A 22,826-nucleotide genomic window follows, 5' to 3' on the forward strand; every position below is an offset into this window, starting at 1 on the left:
TCAAAATGACACATTTTTTTATAAGTTCTTCATTCAATCTGTTGTTACAGTTGCTTTTATATGTTGATTTCGCAACTTCACCATTAAAAGTATGAACCATTTTAACAACATTGAAAAAACTTGCAGCAAAATTATTGGTTAGCAGGGGACCTCTGTCACTAAATTGTATTACAAACAGGTTAGAACAGAAGGCAACTCAGTTCTGCCAGTCAGTAGCCACCTTCTTTTTCCTAAATTTCAGTTATTGCCATTAGGCTGCAGATTTAGGTTTCCGAGGTAAAGAACAACAGTTATAAGAACTCTTTTATTCCCAGACCTTTTTGAATTCTGTTACTTTGTAGGGATGCTGCTAAATGCTAAGTTCTAAATAATTTTGTGTGTACTGTTGAAATTAATTATTCTTCTTTGTACTAATTTGGAATATGTGTATAACTTTAATCGTCAGCAGTTGTGTCTTGGCTAATCTTGTATCTGTGTAGCACTTTTTATGTTTTTATACTCTCCTGCTACAAACAAATTTCCCTCTAGTATAGTAAAGTCTACCTAACCTAACCTAACCTTCTTGATGCTCATTCTAGCTTCTGGGATTGCTCATGTGCACCCACTACTGGACACAATAGAAATAGCATAAACAGTGAAAGCTCAATAGGTAAATAAAATTATATATGAAAGTTATGCTTTTATGTTATTGAATTATTAAAACTTTACATTATTATTTAATGCTGTAGTTGATATTTTTATTATTGTATTTCCTTGGATACTTATTGAATACTCATCAAATTTCTGAACCCTAAAATCATTTCTGGTAGTACAGAGTGCAGTGTAGGAAGTAACTCTGGATAGGGTGGCAGTCCACAACAGGATACACTCATCCATATCTGCAGAATTTAGAGGCTCCAGTCAACGTGGCACACGTGTTTTGGGGATGTGGGAGGATATTCAGAGGATCTGGAGGAAAAAAGAAAACATACAGAAATCACAGTGATATCAGACATTCAAACCAGGACTAGAGTTGGGAAACACAGCTCTAAACTTTCCACAGCTACATTGCTTTTATTTTTTATCACTAGAAAACACTTGGTGTTCCAATCCTTGAAGAAAGGTGGTTCATGCACATTTTATAAATCACAGCACCTCAGTTCATATCTACTGAGGGTGCCACCACCTTTTTTGTGCCCTAATAGTGTTTGCGATGAAGATGATCAGTTGGACTCTGCAATGCACTTCACTGTCAGCTGATGTTGCAGCACTTCTTTTCCTGGCAACCGTGCTGTGTGCCCATGCCGCTTTCTTTTACATGTCAACCACATCATACCATTGCTTGCCATGAGAAGAATCTGAAGCCCATTTACGTGGCAGAGGTATCTCACACCTCAAATTCAACTGCTGTCTATGTTTTTTGTGTGTTTAGAGTGTAAGACTTGCATTTGCAATGAAAATGATCAGTTGGCCTTTACAATGTGTTTCATCAGCAGCAGATGTCGCCACGTTTTTTTTTATTGTCGGCCATGATCTGACCCTGTGCCCTGTTTTTTTCCTTTCAGTCACAGTGTGTGGCTGCACCACTCGCCATGGGACGGACCTGAGCCCAATTATGTGGCTGAGATAGCCTGCACCTCCAATTCTTGTTTCACATCACACATATCAAGTCATTAGCTCTTGATTAAGACCAAATTAAGGTTCAAGGCCCAGTAGTTTGCAAGTTTTTTGTGACAGACAACATTTAGCATTTTTCATATAGATACTCTCTTAGGGAGTCGGACAGACATACTGTAGTTTGAAAGAACTGGGCTCTAAACCACTACTGTTTAATCCTGAGGAAGCCAGCTCAATCTCTCTGTGCTCCAACTGTAATAAATATGTTTAAACTGTTGAACTACAGTGTGTATCTGTACTAGTAAAGTTTCTTGGGATGATGCTTGTTATAGTAAGGCACTATATAAAATAAAGGTTGCCTGTTTATATAGCTCCTTTTATCACAAACACTTTCATCAAGTTTTTATAGCAAGTAAAATCATAAAGATTTGTAATGGCATGAACCAGTAATAAGCGAAATCCAGACCAAAAGAGAGCATCTCAGAAACCAAAAGGATGGAAAGATAACTTCACTGATAACCTCATCATTTGGAGTCCATGACTCAATGAATATTACATTATAAGAAAGACTTTAAAATTAAATGATGATTCATCCATCATTATATTCTTCCTTGCTCATTCCCACAACTGAGCAGTAGTTTATTTCTAAAACGCCATTTGATGCAGCATATATGCATATTTTTCATGTCTTTAAAAATCTGATGGATCTTATTCCACCCAGGTGTTCAAAGTAAAGACAAATAAAAGAAAAATACGCATCAGTGTGGGCACACATGAAATCTCTGGACAGCTGCCTCTCCAAATTCCCTTGTCTGCTGCCTGTCTTTAGAAAGTCTGCAGCTGGAAATGCATCCGCTCTGCTGATTTTCCTGGCAAAAGTGTGTCTAATAACAAGCCAGCGTGAACACACTGGGGCAGCTCCAGTGATTCTTGGAGCGATTCCCCCTCTCGGTATGTGTGTGTGTATGTGTGTGTGTGCGTGTGTGTGTGTGTTTGTGTGTGTGTGTAAAACCCAGGTTGATTTGTCTGAATTCTAATAATGCCATTTCAAAGAGCTCACCGCAAGGACAAAGCAGAGATGTGTGTGTATTTTGGCTTCTGCCAATCTCTGTGTAATTAAAGCAATGGACCAAAAAAAAAGTTTCACTTGGGCCTCTTAAGTGAGGGGAACACAAAGCCCTTCTGTGAAATGGGCTCAAAGGAAAAGCCGCTTGATTCTTTCCTTAGTGGAAGCTGTTGAAGTGGCTGCCTGGAAACCAAGAGGGCTGGTTGACACCAGAGACAGCGCACAAAAGAAGGCGGATCTATGAGACTGAAATTTTAAACAGGAGCTCCCTGCCTTTGCAGAATGAGCTAAACTCCTGCTAGGGCAGGACAGAGCGGCAGAGGCTCATTAGCCAGGGAACATCCTCTGTCAGGAGACCTGAAGAGCCACTTGCAGTCTTGTCACTGTACCAGAAGCCACTGAGAGAGCTAAGGTGTCTGCTGCTTCTGCAAGCAGCAACTTTCAGAGCTTGAAGGAAATGAGGCTGCATTCAGGGACATGGGGGTTTTCATGTTAAGCACTGATGGGTCCATGGCTGGAGTAGAGGTCTGAAACAGGCAATGAGAGCGTGGAGAAGCTGGTCCTTCCGGAGGCTGAGAGGGAAGGTTTTCAGGAAGACCACGCTCCTGTTTGTGCTCTTCTGGTTTGCACTGTGGATTTTGGTGAACACACTGGTGTTCATGCATGGGACCATCTTCTCTGACTTCTGCACTGATGAGAAAAGCAAGAGGATTCTGGCAAGAGTGGTAGGACTGCTTTTGTGGGGTGGAATTTCAGAGGAATGTAACTTGTCAGCAAGGGCAGCCTTATGAAATTCAGAAACCAATAATTAATACATGATTAAATAAATGTTTAGGCAGCAGTTCAATTAGAATTTATAATTATTTTGCATGAAGCCATGTGACATAGCCTTATTCAGTTCTAATAGTAAAGACAAAACTATTTTTATTATTTGATGTGGTTTTTAAAATAACAATTCATTCTTTTATTGAACACACTTATATAATGCATTGTTGCTTAAAATAGATCACAAATAAATGCGTAGAAATGCTTATTTTACAGGATATCATATTATTCTTATAATTTTTGCCTTGCAGTTTTTATAATATGCTTAGTAACATAAAACATAGCATTAAATTATCAAACCCACTTAATCCATTTCAGGGCTGTGGGGGTCCAGAGCCTACCCTGACAGCATCAGGCAGAAAACAGCTTGGCACAAGGCACCAGTCTATCTCATACCTCTAGAATAAAAATTGTTATAGTTAGTATTAGCTAACAAAATAACAAAAACACCTTAGTTTAGATGTCATTTTTGTATAGTTGGCCCTTGCGTTGCACCTACAGTCACCTGGACAAGCAAAGACGCTGGTGGCCGTGAAATTGATTGGAGTGCATTTGAAAGCAGACCAACGGGCTTCTCTACAATAACCTAGGGGTCATTACCCATACACAGCTATTATATAATTGTTAACATATTTTAGAATTTTTTTCTTCTCATTATTATTATTTTTATTATTAGTCTGATGATGTCTACATGGTTTAATTATTATAATCCTAATGATTTATTCCTATTTAATTAAAACTTTGAAGATGCTATAGATAAAACATAGATTTAATTAGTAATTGTGGCTTTCTATAGACTGGCATCCATCAAGGGTTAGCTTCTGTCTCGTGACAAATGCTCATGGAAAAGGACTCTAAATTTAACAAACACATGAATGGAGTAATGTTATGCTATCATCATCACTATTATTATTTTAATTTCTTTTAGTACTCAAAGTGACACTGTATGATAAGTAAATTAGATAGATTAAGTGGACATATTAAAACATTAACATAAGCATCAATCCATGCCTGGGCCATCGCGGAGCAGAGCTGATGTCATGAACATAGCAGGCATTGGGCAGGGTGCCAGTCCATTGCAGGGGCCACTGATCCACACACCCACGCTCACTCTTGGAACTGCCAATTAACTTTTTTGCAGATCTTTGGGGATGTGGGAGGAAAATCCATGCAGACAGAGGAAGAATGTCCAGACACGATAGTTGGGTGCAGTCACAGGATCTATCAAGAAGCTGCACTAGCTAGCACTGCTGCCTGGACATTTTATTATTATCATTATTATTAGTAGTGGTAGTAGTAATAGTAGTATATATTACACTATAGTTTAACACAAATTTATCCCTTTTAATATTTAAATGGTTTCCGAGTCTTAATCTAGACAGCTAAATAATCTCTTGTTATATTAACGGTATGTAAGACTTTCCAGAATATCTGCAACTTTATTCACCTTTATCATTGTTTTGAGTTCTCTTGCAGAACAGGCTCAGTGGGCTTTGGTCTCAGCAGCATCAGGTGAAAAGCGAGAGGCTACTGTAGATGTACTGTAGGGCACACTGATACAAACATTTATATTTGCCAAACAGACTGACATACATGTCTTAGAGGATTGTGAGTTAACCATACCAGGTGAAAAGAGATTGGCAAAATGTGCCTGCTTCATTACTCTACTATTCATTAATATTACTCTTTACATTAAGATTTCAGTTAAATACTGGCAACAAATAAAACTGTAAGTGACATGAAGAAAATAGTGATCATATCTGCTGAATCTCTCGGTTTTACATCACATCTTTCACAGATTGTGGCATAGCTATTACTGCTGCTGCTGCTAAGGCCCAGAGGTCTACGGTCAGTTCTTAGTTTTGTTACTATTACTTGTTTCCATGTTCTCCCTATATTTGCACCATTTTCTCTGGCTATGTTTGTTTCCCATCATATCTTAAGATGTCATTGTTATGTCAATTAACATCCTTACATTGCACAAGAGTCAAGCAAGTCTTCCCTGTGATAATGTATACCACAGTCCCATCCAAGGATTTGCCTTGTTACATGGGCTCTGGCTAACTGTGACCCCATTATTAAAAAAACCACTAGCTTAGGTAATAGATGGATGAGTTTATCTCATCTCATCTTCTGAAATTGCTTTTCCTGAAGGGTCACAGAGGCAGCAGGCCAAGCAGGTCAGCCCAGACGTCCCTGTCCCCAGCTACAGATTCCATCTCCTGCTGAGGAATTCCCAAGTATTCCCAAACCAACCCAGACATATAATCTCTCCAGTGTGTCTTGAATCTGATTCAGGGTGTCTTTGCCCAACGGGATGTGCCCAGAGCAGCTTTATTGGGAGTCGTCCGATGATATATCCAGACCACCTCAGCTGGCCCCTCTTAATCTGAAAGAGCAGAAGCTTTGCTCTGAGACTCTCCTGAATCACTGAGCTTCTCGTCCTGGATGAGTTAATTGGGGCCTTATCTGCCAGCCTGAAACCAATCCTGCTCCATTACTTGATTTGCTAAACATTGATGAAAACAGAAACGCCCCACCTGCCAATTGCTCTCTGGTCAAGCTTCGAGGGTGTCAATCCTGAGTTACCTTTTCTTAGACGAGTGACTCAAAAAGGGAGGTACTCCTTGACTGATGCCAGCATACAGGAGACAGATTACTCCTGGAAATAGAACAGGGTAGAAACAAATTGTAAAAAGGTCGGTGAATAGAAAAAAAACTGATCTCGTCTTGCTGCAGTGAGCCCCCTCACTAGAAGACACTTTTGTCGCTATTAGACAAAAGACAGCTTACTGAAGTTAGGTTTGCCAGCTGTCTTGCCCCAGGACGATGACCCTTAACTCTTTCTTAACTGTCAAAATGAAACAAATACTACAACAATTATCTAATTTAGCCACAAGCAGGGATACAGATGGTTGTGGAAGTGTTCGGAGAGAAAAACATCTTTGCTGAGTACACAGCACCCTATTTTTGGTCCGTTATCTGCTTATTTCTTTCTAAAAAGGCATTATACCAATGATGTACTATGCCTTGCACAGCATATTTCAAAGAATGCTATAATAAATTGCATACAATCTTCAGTTGGCAACTTAATGTAGTTCACCATGGTTACAGAAGAGTACATTAGTTCCAAACTTAAACTAAAAAACAGCCACTGCAGTAGAAACCTGACTGAATACAGTGAGCTAATGTTTCTCATTGAGGCATACTTCGAGAAAATGAAAGAGAGGAAGAGAGAGTGGTTAGAAAGTGTGACACACAAAACTGAAAAAGCATGTTTTTGAAATAGTGCAGGGAAAACTAAATTCAGAAGATGTCAGTTGTGTCAGAGATTTTTGTTGGGTAAGTTCTAGATGAGCAGCCTTAGGGCTTTATACATGAGTAGGATGGAGCTAAAGTCTTTGTCATTTGGAGGTAGTTATCATATGGGTAAAATAAAGGGCATCCAGAGTGACCTTCGCATGTATGCAATGAATTAGTTGTTTAGTGGAACTTCCTTTCCTTTTTTTTGTAGTGGACATGTAAGGCTGTTTTCCACAGAAATTCATGCAGTTGTTCCAGATTTTCAACAAGCAGTGTCTCTATGTGGCTTTGTGCTAAATGGTGTTCACAGTGACTGACTCAGTCATCTAAACACGCAGTTATTTCTTTCAAGGTAACGATGACCTTTACATTTACACTGTCTGTCTTCAGTAGGATATATGCAGTGATGATAATGAATGCTGCTGTTTAGATTGCTTACCCTGATTATCAGCTTAATATGACTGGAATCTACTATATAATGAAACACTAAGGTCTGTGTGAGTGTCCTCTACCTTACAGCAATATGATTGGTTAGCTTGGCTTAGGTGTGCTTGGTCAGTTTGGCTATGGAGGCGTGGTCAAAAAAGAAAGTTAAAGTGTTAGACACACAATGAAGAGAAATAGTATCAGAGGCTGCTGAGAAAGTCACCTTCAAAGACAGGAAGTATGAAACTGGATGAGAGGCAAAAAACTCTTATAAATAATGTCAGTCTGACAAGCATGCTTTACAGAAACACTCTCGATAGAGGAAGCGCAGATGAAGAGAGGTTGTCCATTTGGTCTGGTATAATAATAAACAGTTGAACCTTTTCCTTTATGGTAAACTTTTTTCTCTTTGGATAGAGCTGCCCTTTCTTGCCACTTCCTCTCAGCTTTGCTTGTCGAACTGACCATTCTTACAGTTGAAATGTTATTTTAGGAAAATGTGGCGATGGCTGCTACCGCATTCGTCTGGTTTAGAGATTCTAATCCAGTTGTTTTTAGGCTTTGTTTTCCTGATGTGGATGTTGATTTATCGCTTTTTTCACTCATCCATTGCCTGTCATGCAAAGATTTTAGTCGTTAGCATTACAACTATAAACGAAGAAATTATCTCTTATTATTATTGCATTATTGTGGTGCCATGGATCCCTGTTGTAAATACGGCAATTCAAAAACCTTTTCAGAAGGAGCCAACTAACAGAAACTATACTCAGTGTTGTGAGAAACATAAAACTTCCCTCAGGAAACTGAAAGACTACCCAGAATGTTTACTGAAATTAATGGAAAAATGAGGACTTGGAGAGTAAAAATGCTTTAGATAAAATCCAGTCAATTACCATGTATAAATGGTGTGTAACACAAAAATGTTGCATACGCCCATTTCCATGCTCACTTTGAGATGCATAAAAACTAAGCTTGGCACAAAGCCATACATATTTTCATGGCAGCTACAGACCATGCGTACACACATTTCTGCTCAGTTTTGCGAACTGAGAGTCAAAACTGTGCTTTCTCTTTCTTTTTTGATTCACATCCATGATGTGTCCTTTATCATCCATTCATCCATTATCTAACCCGCTATATCCTAACTACAGGGTCACAGGAGTCTGCTGGAGCCAGTCCCAGCCAACACAAAGCGCAAGGCAGGAGACAAACCCCGGGCAGGGCGCGCACACACACACACACACACACACACCAGGGACAATTTAGAATTTCTATGGGCTTTATCAAATACACCAAAATTAATTGCATATTGTTTACAAATTTAAGGCACTTGATTTTAATCAATCTGTAACAATACAGTGGTGCATGGAATGGCCAAACTATTCCAAATACCATAGCTGCTTTAACGTTGTTAGAAGAAATCACAAATGGAAGAATTAGAAGAGAACATGTATTTACAGATCATACTAATTTCCTGTCCCATGATGATGACTGGCTTCTAAGTCGATTTAGATTTCCAAGAGCTATCCTCTTGGAGCTGTGGGCTGTTAGAATATTAGAATGTATACTTGATATCATTTTTATGATGAAATGCATTACAGTATGTACTGTATATTACATTTTACAGATAAATTGTTAATTTAATTTAAATAATGTATACTGTTAATAATTAAGCATGTGGGGGCATGGTAACGTGGCAGAAGTGCTGCTGTGTCACAATAAGTGGGGTAATGGAAAACTCACCAGGAAAACATACACACTCCAGACAGGAAACACCTGGGAGGTTACCCCTTACTGCAAAGTAGCAGCGCTACCACTATGCCTCCGTGCCCCCACATGTTCAATACATGCTTTAAGGCATTTCATCATGAAAATGATATCAAGTATATATCTTAATACTCTAAAATGTTCAGAGGGGCTGTAATATCATGAATGTATTCTGTGTGGCGATCACTGCCTGCATGCTCCTGTTGGCCTGTTTAAGAAGCACGTAGTGATTAATGACTGGGTCAGGAAACACATTACAAAGCATTTAACATGATACTTTAGTTACTTTAGTAAACTTTAGTAAATTAAACATTGATTTTAAGATGAAGTTTACGATGTTCTATTTCAATAACAAAATAAACTACAAGATGAAAGTGGAAATTTGGAGATTAAAATGACATTTCAACTTTAATCTCATCATAGACCTTTTTCTTCTCTGTGTCCCTAGTACACTTCTGGGTGACACACAGATGGTGGGCTGCTGCTCACCTTTTTGATATCTGACCACTTCTTTTTTATTTCAGGCACTGTGTGACTTTCTGAACCTGGACTTTTGAGTGCCTTCATTACACTGTGCCACTCCATCAATATCCTTTAATTGCTAATATACCACGGCCTAAGCCACCAAATAGTATGTTTTTCCTTGCCTCCACTTCACTGAGTACGACCTCTATTTCTCATTCACTGAAATTCTTCTTTTTTACACTAACATTTGCCAATGTCTTTTAACAAAACACTGAATGGAAGAAGGTATTTATATTGATTTGCATATTCATATGCAAAATTCTGAAAGGAGTTGGGGTGAGGCTGTAGGTGTGTGCATGTGCATTACGTTTCATGTTGATTGGGATTTATAAAGGTAAAGGAACTGGAACACAGTTTTATGCATTTGAATTTTTTTGTGTGCACACACATTTCTAGTTTTGTCTGTACACCATGCTTTGGTGTGAATTCTATGCATGGCATTATAAATGAGGCCCCAGATATTTAAATTTTCCTGTGTGAGTGCTAAAATTGCTTTACCTTCTTGGGAATTGATTGTATTGTTTTAGGAATTAACTCAGATATAGTAAGGACTTGCATGCAGGATAAAGTGTCCACCTCTCCTGCTTTGTGTAACTAATTTGAATTTAGAATGTAAGTTAGAATATAAGACTAATAGTCTAAAATTGACTGTGGACCAGACCAGTAAGTCTAATGTATAAAGCCGAATGTGTGCTTGTTGAATCTGTAACAGTTGTGGCAATTAGAACATTAAAAAATTTAGATGAGATCGGGCCATTCAGCAAAATAAAGCTCACCAGTGTTCTCGACTTAATTATTCCAAAATAACATCAAGCCAAGTTTTTAAGGTCCCTAAAGTTCTACTGTCTACCACATTACTTGGTATCTTATTCCAAATTTCAATGATTCTATGGTTTACCCTTAACAAGTTTCCAACTGTGTCTCTTTGATTAACTCAATCTAAAGAAACAGTCTTGATCCACTGAACTAATTCCCTTCATAATTTTAAACACTTCAATAGTATCACCTCTTAATCCTCTTGCTTAAACTGAAAAGGCTCAGATTTTGCATAACATACCCCCTGTAGTCCTGGAATCAGCCTAAATGCTCTTCTCTGGACTTTTTCTAGCGCATCTATGACTTTTCTGTAGTCTGGAGATCAAAACTGCACACAATACTCCAGATGAGGCCTCACCAGTGCATTATAAAGCTTGAGCATAAACAATATGGTCACTTCCAGGTCTACAACACTGAAAATGATGGTGCCCATGACAAACAAAATGGTGACACAATAAAATGAAAACTAACAAATAAAAATGCACGAAAAGAATATTAAGATGTTAAAGAATAAATATCATTGTTGAGCATTCAACTTTGAGAAAGTTATTAATTGTTCAGCAGATGGACTATTCATCTTCATTATACTGTCTCTGTGAAGTGGGAGATAAATGAGTGATGCATTTGATTGATGATGAGGAGAAAACACTCTACACAGCACCAACAGGCTCTGCCTCTGAAGCTAAATAAATCTCATGTTTGACAAAGTTAAGCCACATTCACAGTGCCAGAATGTCAGGTAATGGAGAGCCATAGACAATACAGGTTTTTGTCCCAATCAGTTCCTTAAAACTTGTAGCCAGTTCTGCTTAAATAAATATCTTGGTTTTGTTCCTGTTGTACTACATCAAATATTTGTAACTGTACATATTTTGCCTTTATGAGAAAATAAAATAAATGTTTTGTGGATCACATTAAATATGTATCTTACAGACCTCAAATGTATCCTCTCTTTAAGTTATAAATATTTCATTTAAACAGCATTTTTATGGAAAATGCTACTAATTTGACTATTCTTACTATACACATTTGCTCGTTTCACTATTTATATAAGTAATACACAGTCCACTTGGACACTCCTGTCCCCTTTTTGTGCAAACACATTCAGTTGTTCTTGATTAGACGTCAAAATATAAATGTTCTGTGAGCAACAATGACAACATAAGACATGCCTTGTATGATTTTAATCATGGTACTTAAAAATAAGGCCACTTGCTAATGTTACTGTACATTCATGCCATCAAAATTTTTTCCAGGGAGCAGCAGAAGCATTCTTCTGCCTCAAATAAATTCTAATGTCAGCTTATATTTACAGCATGTTTTATTTTAAACTGGGGCCAACATTTGCATCAGTTATGTAAAAATTGAACAATTATTGGAAAAATCACATGCAAGAACATCAAGGATTCCTCAGCAAACTATCCCCATCCTGAAAGTAGTATATGGTACATTTGTGTTTATTTTTTAATCCTTTCTAATGTTATAAGAATAATAATAAAGATACAATAAAAAAATCCATTGGCAAATAGAAAGACTTGTATAGTGGTAAAACTTTTCCTACAGCTCTCTATTCCATGTTGTACAACGTAAAGTAAGCAGTAGTGAAGGAAATTAGCTGCAGAGAAAGACTGGCACAGATTCTCAAGCAACTGCTACTGTAAACTTCACATTGAAGGCAACTTGAGCTTTTTTAAGTAGTTATGATATCCTGCGCCATTACACTTCCTCTGTCAGTTTTATCTTTTCTTCTTCTTCCTCCAATTGCCACCTGCTGCCAGCCATGCCTTCCGCCTCTTACCTGGCTGATTGGCTGTTTAACAAGTAAAACTGTCAGACAGTCATGTGATGAGGAGGTCAAGCTCATTTAAACAGCCCTCAGTCATTTTGCCTTATTCCATTTGAGAAGCAGTGCTTCTTATTTTTGTATTTTTCTGTTTAGATATTTTGACAGTCTGTCTATTATTTGGTTCTTCTTTCATTTTCTGCTATTGTGCTCTTACAGACTTTCTTTTTTGGACTAAGCTTTTCTTGATTCATTCGCTCCTGAATGCCACTATTCAGCGTTATGGTTTGCATGGAATTGTTTTGTTCCAATTTTGAAAAATGCTTTCCTGATTAATTTTCTTTCATTATGGCTGTGACGTCACTTCAACACCATTTTTCACTCCCTTATGGATGATTTCTGCCATTTTGTGACCACAGTCTGGTTGTTTGCATAGAGGTTATGTAACAGTGTGTGTTATTGCCATCCATTAATAAAAGATCACTGCGCTCAGCGACTCACATCTAACTTTTCAATCTTTCTTAAAAAACAACTTTCTCTGATCTTTATTTGTAGCAATAACTAGTGTAAAGAACCCCAAGATAATGTTAGAATTTCTGGCGTTGAATCTTTTTTTTGTGACTTTGGTCCTGTTTTTTGTACTTTTGTTCTGGTGTCTTAGTTTTGCTTTGATTGGTCTGGTTTTTGAACTTACAGCTTGGCCTTATACAGCAAACCTGTCTTTCCCTTTACACTTCTTTCAATCTCCTGCTACTTTTCTAGAACTCAAAATCAAATTCTGAACATCTGTTTGTTCTTAGGTGTTCACAGCATTGATTTTGTTTGCCTTCATCTTTGGCTACTGTTACTGCTGCTGCTATAAGTACTCTTTGGAATTCAAGTGGTACCAACATGTCATCCGCTCACACTGCCTACTGTATATTGTGTCATGGATACACTGGCATCCAGGATGAGATGGACCCTACTCCCTGGCCTGGCAAGGAGGACAATATAATGGATGGCGTGGGAGAGAGGCAGGGTGTTTCCTGTCTCAACCAGGAGGCTGGGTATGATGGGAGAAACAGATGTACTGGTGTCCCAGCCTGGGTGGCTAGGAGGCCAGTATAACAGACAGATTATATAAATTGTAGAGCATCCCAGCCAGAAGGGTTGGCATTCTCTTTCCCAGCTAGGAGGCCAAAAGAAATGAGGGGCAGTGGGAGACTACCTCCCACGTACATGCTGTTCCCCAGTACACTAGGTGGCTGCATCATTCTTAGGGATTTCGATTTGGATACCAGCAGGGCAGCATGGAATTTGTGGTTCCGTATGGCTGCCCTGTTGGATTCCGTGGATGCCTCAAGGGGGAGTTGTCCGGGTGAGGATCCTCTGTTACAAGATGGTTCTGTCTAACCTGGAAGTGCATCTTGGAGATAGTGGTTTGGCACCAAGAGCACTCCTGGATAAGGCTGAAAAGGGAGCCTTCCATGTTGTCCAGGGAGTCTGAGTCAGGAGAGGAGGAAGACAAAGCTCGCCTGGGAGGAGTGGAGGAATGAAAAAAGAGAAACAGATTCTGGAAGAAGGAAAAAAGAGAAACAGATTGTATAGTTTTGTTTCAGAGGAGAAAGATTCCACCAGGTAGTCTGTGAAAATAAATGGTCATTTGCACTCAGGACTATCATTGTGTGGTCGGGGGTTTGGGGATTTGTGATGCCACCTAGTGGCCACAATTGTCAAACTGTTATACCTGTCCTGTCTCTTACAGTAAGTATATTGCATTAGCTACACTGCAAAAAATGAAATCTTAACAAGCCAGACAATCTTGAAAAGAAATAATAGATCTTGTTTTTTTATTTTAAGAATAACTGACTTGAGTAGATTTGTATGTGTAAGATATATAATCTCATTATTAGAAAATTTAACAAGTTAACAAGTTAAACTTTCTCACTATATTGGCAGATAATTTTGCTTGATTCTAATACCTTTTTTCTTGTTTTTTATTTATTTTTTCTCATTTTTTCACACTGATTTTTTGCAGTGTACAAATATAACTTCCCACCAAGAAACAGTAATTGGGATTAAATACAAGGCTCAGACTAAAAACCTTGGCATGTGATCATTATATGTAGCTAATGAAAAGCCACCAGCCCAATTCTATCGTCTTAGAGCTCCAAAATTAAACTTTACTGCACCTTAAGTTTTTAAAAGTTAGCAGGGCCCTGGCTTTACTTTCTGGGGCTTTGTTGGACTTTCACATATGGTGGGTGATCTTGTCATCAGATTTTTGAGTAGGGAGGATGATGGAGTTATGGGCTGCATGCAACACAATCCAGTTCCCAGAATTCAGTCAGGTTTCTGTTGGACACATGTTAATTTGTTTTATGATGTGCTAATTTTTCCCTGTTGCTTGTTGCTTATGAATGATTTGCAAACATCTGAAACAGTTTAATTGGTATACACTGTGACTTTGCTTAGTCCTGTTTGTCCAGATTTGGGCAGGACAAACACTATCTTTCGCAGTGGATAGTTGTATCATTGACTGCTGATTTTATCCAGACTTTTTTAATCTGTGCCAATTTTATATGTTAAAATCAGATCCAGACCTACTGTCGACATTTACTGCTGTAAATTGTTCAAACATTCTCAAGCGTTGTTTAAATAATAAAGCAGCAGAACATGATAATCAACTAACTTTAGCATTTCATTTAACAGATTATCATTCAAATGAAGTGTCATTGAGGTGATCCATGGGTGGCCTGCTGGCTGGCTTTACTGCCTTGTCATTTGAGTTTGGATGGTTACCTGTGACTGGTGGGTTGGCGCCCTGCCCAGGGTTTGTTCCTGCCTTGTGCCCTGTGCTGGCTGGGATTGGCTCCAGCAGACCCACATGAATCTGTGTGAGGATATAGCAGGTTGGACGATGACTGACTGACTGACTGGTTACCTGTGAGTTTATATTCTTTTATCCCCAACCAAACTAGTATTATTTTGTCAGTTCAGCTGATTACATGCAATTTTGTGTAGCACCATTATATTAACTGTTGACCCCCAACCAAATTAGGCAGGCTAGATTTTCCAGGTAACATAGATATTTAAGGAAGACAGGTGTTTCAAGATAAGGCCCTCTAACTTGGTAATTATGGTCCCAGAGAGTGGCAAGTTGTTGTATTTTGATTAACACATGCAAATATGATGAACAACTTGACTAGAAAATTGCCTGTAATTTAAAAAAATAGCAACGTGGAATGCACAATACTGAAAATAATAACTGTCACCAAAAGTAGCTCCTTTCATCAAAATCATGTAAGGAAACCCTCAAGAAAGTGGCACAGTACACAATGCAGAGTTTGTCTTTATTTCCGGCTGCCAATATTGACAAAGCCAAGAGCAGCTGTGAGTGATAAAGATTACTCGCCACCAACAAGCACCGTATACCTCCTTAGTTTCTCTCACAAAGTCTGATATTGTGAAATTTCCTCCCTTTTGCAGTATTTGCAAATTTGAGCACATCCATCAACTTATGCAGATGCAGAGGACAGAAAGATATGGAAGAAGATGATCCGCTGTGGCAACCCCTAATGGGAGCGGCCCCATGAAGAAGAAGAAGAAGATTGTGTATTTGTTCAGTTCCAACTAACCTAATCATGGACTGCAGAATTGGGAGGACCAACCAGGCTAATTGTAGCCTAATATTATTGATGGGCCAGCAGATTGAGGGAAATTGAATTTGTTTTTCTTCGCAAAACTATGCTGTTAATTGAGCAGTGAATTGAGCCAGGAAGACTGCTGCTTATTATATACTGTATATAAGCTTTTTTCTTCTCCATATTTTCATCTCACGTGCAATCTTGCAGCTGTGCCGATGAGGGCACTACACTTTCCATCAGGCACCGTAGTGGCTGACATGAAGTCACCTGATCAGGCAGGCTGATGTGAGGCTGCATTTGTCAAATGGCATAGCTGAGAAGTCAGAAGTTGTAATGGTGTTTGCACTACGCAAGTGGGAAAGTAAACATAGATGCCCCCAGGAAAGGTGGTGTTTGGATGATGGTCCAGCAACAAAGACTAAAAGTTCTATCTTCTGGATTGAAGAAGATAACCAAAGAGAAAGAAAGGTAAAAAAAAGTACATTGCCATGTCCAAAAAAGATTTTTATGTTCTACACAATGATAAGCAGTACTATTTCTGCATGGAAGCTGCAATAAGCAAACTGCACTAAATTGAATGCAATGTTTGAACAGTAGTGCATTTCAAGCTAACATCATTAGTCCATTACTGTTCATTCTTTCAAATGCTAACGTTTACTTTCTCAGTATTCACCATTAAGGATTAAGGTAATTCATTTACAGTAAATTCTTCTAATAAACAAATTAAACTTATAAGGTGTTACTGCATTTACTGTCCAGGGTGTATGCCACTATTTTGGATTGGACAAACTCTGACTTGACTTGAGTTTGTTGTGCATTGTCTGTGCATTTTCTGAATCGGAGATCAGAAATTTTGAGTTCCGAATTTTAGTTGAATGCAGCATTACACTCTGTTGGATCAGCGTGCCATGCAAAATGTTTGAATTGGATGACTGCAGGTATTTTTTTTCCTCAACTTTGTAGAATGATTTCTTTGCCTTGCGGGATTATAGCTTTTGTAATAGCAAAATACCTTTTTCTGTCATTGGGTTGTCATTAGCTATATTGTATTTTCAAAAACACTCTTCCCCAATTTATTATCATCTGGAAATTCCTTTTCTGAGAAATCAACGGAGCAAAAAGGGGTCTATGGCACAGCTAAATCCTTAAGGAGCAGAGTTTAATTCTTTTTTTTTCCACCCCACAAAAAGCCTTTATAAATGCAAAAAAAAAGCAAAACAGAAAAACTCATGAAATGAACATTAGAGTCAAGTTAAAAATAAAAACTGTATACAAAAGGACACTTGGTTCTTTTCCTCATCACTTCCTATTGTATTTTCTGATGTTATATTTTACATACACCACAAACCTTGCCAGGAAAACCAGCTTCAGAATATGAGATTAAATATTCTACATAGCTGAGCGAGACAAGTACAGTGGCATCATGGTATTAATTGGCCTTGGCAAATAATAATGTCATTGTAAAGTTTATGAGTTAATAAATCCATCTTACTAAAAGGATAAGTATTTGTGTGTCTGCCTGTGTGTCTATCCAGTTTTCATGTCTCTGTCATTCCAAAAGATGGTGCTTCACAAACAATTTTAGTAATAAAATACATTGCATTTGCCATTCCAATAGATTACGCATAACAATCATTAACATAGTTTTTATGAATCCCATAGCAAATGGTATATGAAAGAGACATATGCATTACATGGTGCACTGAAAATGTTAACGATGAAATCTAAATTGATTCAGGGTCATTATATGCCTACATTGAAAGTTCACAATACCGATCAACACTTGGCATTCACACTTTTTGAGGCATGTCGTTGGCATGCATTATAAGAAAATAACTGATGAAATTGTATAAATAAACACAAAATATGTGATATAGCCATGTCACAAAGAAACATAATTAAGTACAACTTCTTCTATAATGTATGCCAAGTTTGTTCAGAAGATGTTAGAAGTAAAATAACTGAGGATGGTGTATTTGAATGAGAAAAAACAATTGGTAACTTTTAGAGTTTCAAGCTGGTAAATATGTATTCAAATCCATTTTATGATAAAGCCCCCCCCCACTGTAGATGCTTTCTGCTGTCCATAAACCTAACACAAACCTTTAGAATATGAGTAAAAAACATCTCATATGGATTGGAAGAAAAACCGGTATACCCAGGGAAATCCCACAAAGGTATGGGAAGAGTGTGCACACAGTCTGTGCTGGACTGGGATTTCTTTAGCTGTGGGACATCATCGTTATGCTTTACATAAATAAGGTGCACAAACATCATGAATCTTAAGGATACTGTGCAGGGGAATGTGGGCTCATCCTAACATCTGTACACTACCACTTCTTAAGTTGACCTTCCTTTATCATGCAAGGCATGTTACCCTTACCACAGCTGGTGTGTGAAGAAGTTGTTTTTGGAAGTATTAGTCTATAAACCTTTTGGTGTGGCAATTTCAACACCATGCATCGTATATTTAATATACTTTGATTTTTTAGGCCTTTGTTTTTGTTATATGAGCCAGGAAGTTTGGTTTTCTTGCAGTGGTTCATGCGGTAACTGTAATTCATTACTCGAATTTTACCACACAAACATCTGCTATGATGCCAAAGTACACTGTCTTCCCGGCTGCAGAATAATGGTAGCTCTGGACACTTTAGTCACTATTAGACTAAGTGTTAGAATCACCTCGGAAGTTAAAATTGTACCATTATCACTACTGAGGTACAAGATATGGGATGTCTAGACTCTGTATTGATGTTAGTAGACACAAGACAGAAACCAACTTTATATGGGGTGCTAATTAATCAATGGCAAAAATTACTGCAATATTTTAATAACCAGTCTGAATAATTCCTAAGTGGTAAATTTATTTCATACTTATTTGAAACAACACGTGTTACATAACATCACTCCTACAACTCCTGAGTTGACTTAATGCCCCAGAACTTTCCTGCACCAACCCATTAGGTCCCATGCTGCCTGGTCTGCCTGTTTAACTGCCTGATCAATAATCCAACAATTACCATGACTAGAAATTTCTCCAGCAGCATGTGTGATGTGCGATTGTGGGTCCAGCTACTACTGACAGGGATTCTGGGTTCCTTTGGGTCAAGCTTGAAAGTCTAAAATACAATATGAGAGCTGGCAAAGTGGAATTAATGTTTTTAAGCTGTTTTCCTCCTGGGTGTGAGATTGGCTGAGGTGAGCCAAAACACACTGCTAATCTGTACACAACATTATATTTACTAAAACACCTATAATTTTAACCAAAGTGCCACTGAGTAAAACTTCCCAGAAATTCATTTTAATGTGTTTTTCATTTTGCTGTCTATGCTGTATGGGCTTAAACACAAGAAAATAAGAGGAAGGAACACAAAACATTTGAGAGAGGAATGTATAACCTGTGGTATTCCATAACAAATAAGAAAATAAAGGGATAACTACAGGAAGGGAAGGGTGGGTTTAGGAAGGGTTAGGTAGAAAAGAATAAGAAAAGCTGAAGGAAAACAAACACAACGATGGCCTGTAGTTGAGTTCCTGCTGTTTTTGAAGTAAAGGCCAAGTTACTCCATCTCTCTCCTCTCCACATGTATTTTAGGAATGTATGGGAACCTGAAAAGGCAACTGTAGGGTTTAACAAGAGAATGAGCTAAATTAAAGGAAATAATCTTGAAAAAGGTGGCTTGTGGTTATACTGGGCAAGGATTTTGAAGGAACCATATGTCAGCTGCATATTTTTTCTTTTTTAGCAAAGTGCAGGGCAAGTTAGTTATAGAACTTAGCAGAAGCCATTTATTAAGTAATTTTGACACTGGGGAAAACATTTGTGCACTAAAAAAAGAAAGTGCAATGCTCATTTGTTATGGCTACATCACTGTGGTTTTTTAACTATGATTTCGGCCTTCTGCTCCTTGTTACTGTTTTGTGGTTGATCCAGATACCATTCTTGTCTGGTCTCCTTCCCATCCAGCTGCCAGTCTCTCTCTAAAAGGGATTCCCCTTCAAACCCACAATTCTGTTTGCAATTGGTTGGTCATCTAGGTGGTACGGTGCCTTACACTCAGTAGATGATAGGAATCTAATACATTAAAACCCAACATGACAGATGATCAACACTAGCTAAAAGCAAAGCTGAAGGACTGCACTACATATAGGAGAGGATTGTCAAGAATCACAGGAATATTTATGTTGTTTTCATTATTATTATTTCTCATAATTTTATTATTTTTATAGCCTTTTTGTATACTGCCATTTTGTGATTTCTTTAGTCTTGGGAGATACCATATTGTATATCTTTGTCATGCACAGTTGCTGACTTGACCTTTTATATCACAATGCCATCACTATAAAACATAGTGGTGAACATCAGAGTGCAAATTTTTGATCAAATTACACAAAACACATAAACATTTATGATTAATTCTAAGTTAGGTAAAGTATATTTAGTTACTTTAGGACTTCTGGTTTGACACCTCAGCTTCTGGTTCATGGTTTTCATTTTAGTTTGATGCTCATATTATTGTTTTCCTGGTTATGACACTTCGCCTCTGATTAGTGACTCTGTCGTTGGTGTTTCCCTAAAGGCTCTGTTTATCTTCCTGTCCTTGCTGTTCTTCAAGTTTCCACCTAGGCCATCAGCATGTTGTAATTTTTAGTAGTTTTTCTGGAGCAGTTTTAAATAAAGTATGAATTGGGGTTTCACATTCAGGTCAGGTCAGGTCAGGTTGGGGAGCATGCACTTGTACAGAGCATTGCTGCACCCACCACATGATGAAACAGCTCGGGATCCTGTTTGGCAACCCCCCAGGCAGACACACGGTCCAGTCCCACCCTCTGGAAATGACCCTCTGTCTGCCGCAGCCAGGAATCACGTGGGTGTCCCCTTGGCTTGGTCCAGCCTCTTGGGTTCACAACACACCCTCAGGAAATCGTGCCACATGGCTTTAGTGCCATAACTGAAGCTCCCTCACAATGCAGGTAATGTGCCTCATTCAGGATGAAAATATTATGAAAATATTAATTATGAATATGATCTATAATAGTTATGAAAAATATAAAATAATAAAATAAAATATTAATAATTAATAACTTTTAGTTTTTTCTACAAAATTACATTAATTATGAAAAAAATAAAATATATAAAACATAAAATATAGAATAATAAAATATAAAATATTGATTATGAAAATAACTTAGTTTTTTCTGCAAAATGATTTTTCATACAAAATGATTTGACTAAGCTGCAAAATTTTATTTCTATGTCACAATGCCATCTTTGTTTTGCTATTGGTGCCATCATTTCAGAGCACTTGCAACAGGAGTTTCCATGATGGTTTTACTCAGAATGATCTGGGACGTGCTGGGTATGTGACATCACTAGAATGACAATATGAAGGCAAGTGCAGGCATTTCTGGATCATCTGGGTTTGCAGATAAATCCCTTTGTTTGCATGCAGATCCTTTAGAACTTTAGAACTATCCTCTTCTTATTAGGTAACTTGAATGTTTGGTTAAAGATTTTAACTTGACGACAGATCAGTTTGACTCTGGAGTTTTATTTTCACCTATTATTGGACATCTTCTGGTCCTTATCATTAAAAATCCTCTGCTCACTCTATTGTTTTGAATCAGTACAATAATATAGAAGGGTCTGTACACTGCATCTTCCCCAACTTTTATTTGCTGTTTGCCTTCCACCCTGCTTATTTGATTGAGTTACCAAGCATCACTTATCAAGCAGCAGGCATATTATAGGAGTGGAAGTAATATACAAAGGAGAGCAATAGCTTGGATCAGTGTGCTCTAGCATTGTGCCAATGGCCCTTTATTCTTGCCTGGCCTTATTATTTTGAATTATTAGTGTTTTGTATGTTTCCAAGTGTGTCTTGACCTTTGCCTGTTTTCTTTTGGATTTTGCCATTGTTTAGTATTTTGTATGCCACTTGCCTACATATAAATTGCCCTCCTGCTGAGTTGTTTGGGATTTATTCAAAAACAAAACAAAGCAAAAAAAAAAAAAAAAAGTAATTGGGATTTACTTGACTCTCATTTAATGTAAGGCACAGTACATGTTATCATTATCGAAAAGGCAAAAAACATGAATATCTGGAATTTGCTTCATTAAATTTCTCAACTGCATTATTTCCCCCCAAATAAAACTGATATTGTATATTATATAGGATTGAGTTTCAAGATTGTGGTCATCAAGAAACTGTTATTGTAAAATATATTAGGAGACTTCCAAAAATAGGGAGGCCTGAATCAAAATAATCAAAAGACCTAGCCCACAAAAACCTTTAAATTATTTAGCAAATTTCATTACATAATTAAAAATACTGAGAAAGAATACAATTTCTAAATTCTAAATTCCATATAAAAAGGAAAAAGAACTGAAATAACAAGCAAAAAAAAATCACCCCGAAGCCAAAGTCCTTGATCCAGAATGCAAAAGCAAATCAAAAAATCAGAAAAAAAAAATCTTTCAAAGTAAGAAAGACCACAAGATCTTACAAACCCCAAAAGGAAGATGAAGAACAAAGCTACAAGAACTAAAGTCACAGCAACAAAACTGTGGCAACATTTGATTTAAAAAGCCTTAAGATGAACAGGTGACCCAAATGATTACAGTGACTGAAAGTTTAAACTTAATGAAGTGCTCCTGCTGCACAACCAATCAGCATAATCAGAAACAGAAAAGTAAATTAACTAAATTACTTATTTAGTGTAATTGTAAAATAAAACAAATAACAAAAGCTAGAAATAACACAAAAAGAAAATAAGAAAGAAAATAAGACAGGACTGCTCAGGCCTGACAACAGTAACAGCATGCCAACGTCAGAAGAGGAGCAATAATAAGATTGACTTGATTTGGCCCAGTAGTGTAAACATAAAAGGGGTCATCCTATTATATTTCAGCCATTGTTCCTTCCCTGACCGGGATTCATATTGTTGTTTTTATGTGTTTTTGTTCAACTTTCAGTCACATATGTTATGTGCTTTGTGTACTTTGGTGATGTTCCATGTGTTTTGCGGGTGGCCCATCCAGTCACCTCAAGGAACTACCCTCCACTCCATAACTCTGGAGAGTCTCCCATAG

The 22,826-nt window shown here is 37.7% G+C and overlaps 1 protein-coding gene across 1 annotated transcript in view; it reads left to right on the plus strand.

Annotated features, from left to right (window-relative positions):
• Nucleotides 1-2,670: 2,670 nt before the first annotated feature.
• The window catches only part of dipk1c (divergent protein kinase domain 1C), a 95,299-nt gene continuing 75,143 nt past the window's right edge, over nt 2,671-22,826 (plus strand). The window contains exon 1 of the mRNA XM_028803783.2: nt 2,671-3,387. Coding sequence (XP_028659616.2) covers nt 3,202-3,387 — 186 coding nt within the window. The 5' untranslated portion in view covers nt 2,671-3,201. The remainder of the gene's footprint in view (nt 3,388-22,826) is intronic.

The sequence above is a fragment of the Erpetoichthys calabaricus genome, chromosome 6 (genome assembly GCF_900747795.2).
Source record: "Erpetoichthys calabaricus chromosome 6, fErpCal1.3, whole genome shotgun sequence".
NCBI classification, from domain to species: Eukaryota; Metazoa; Chordata; class Cladistia; order Polypteriformes; family Polypteridae; genus Erpetoichthys; species Erpetoichthys calabaricus.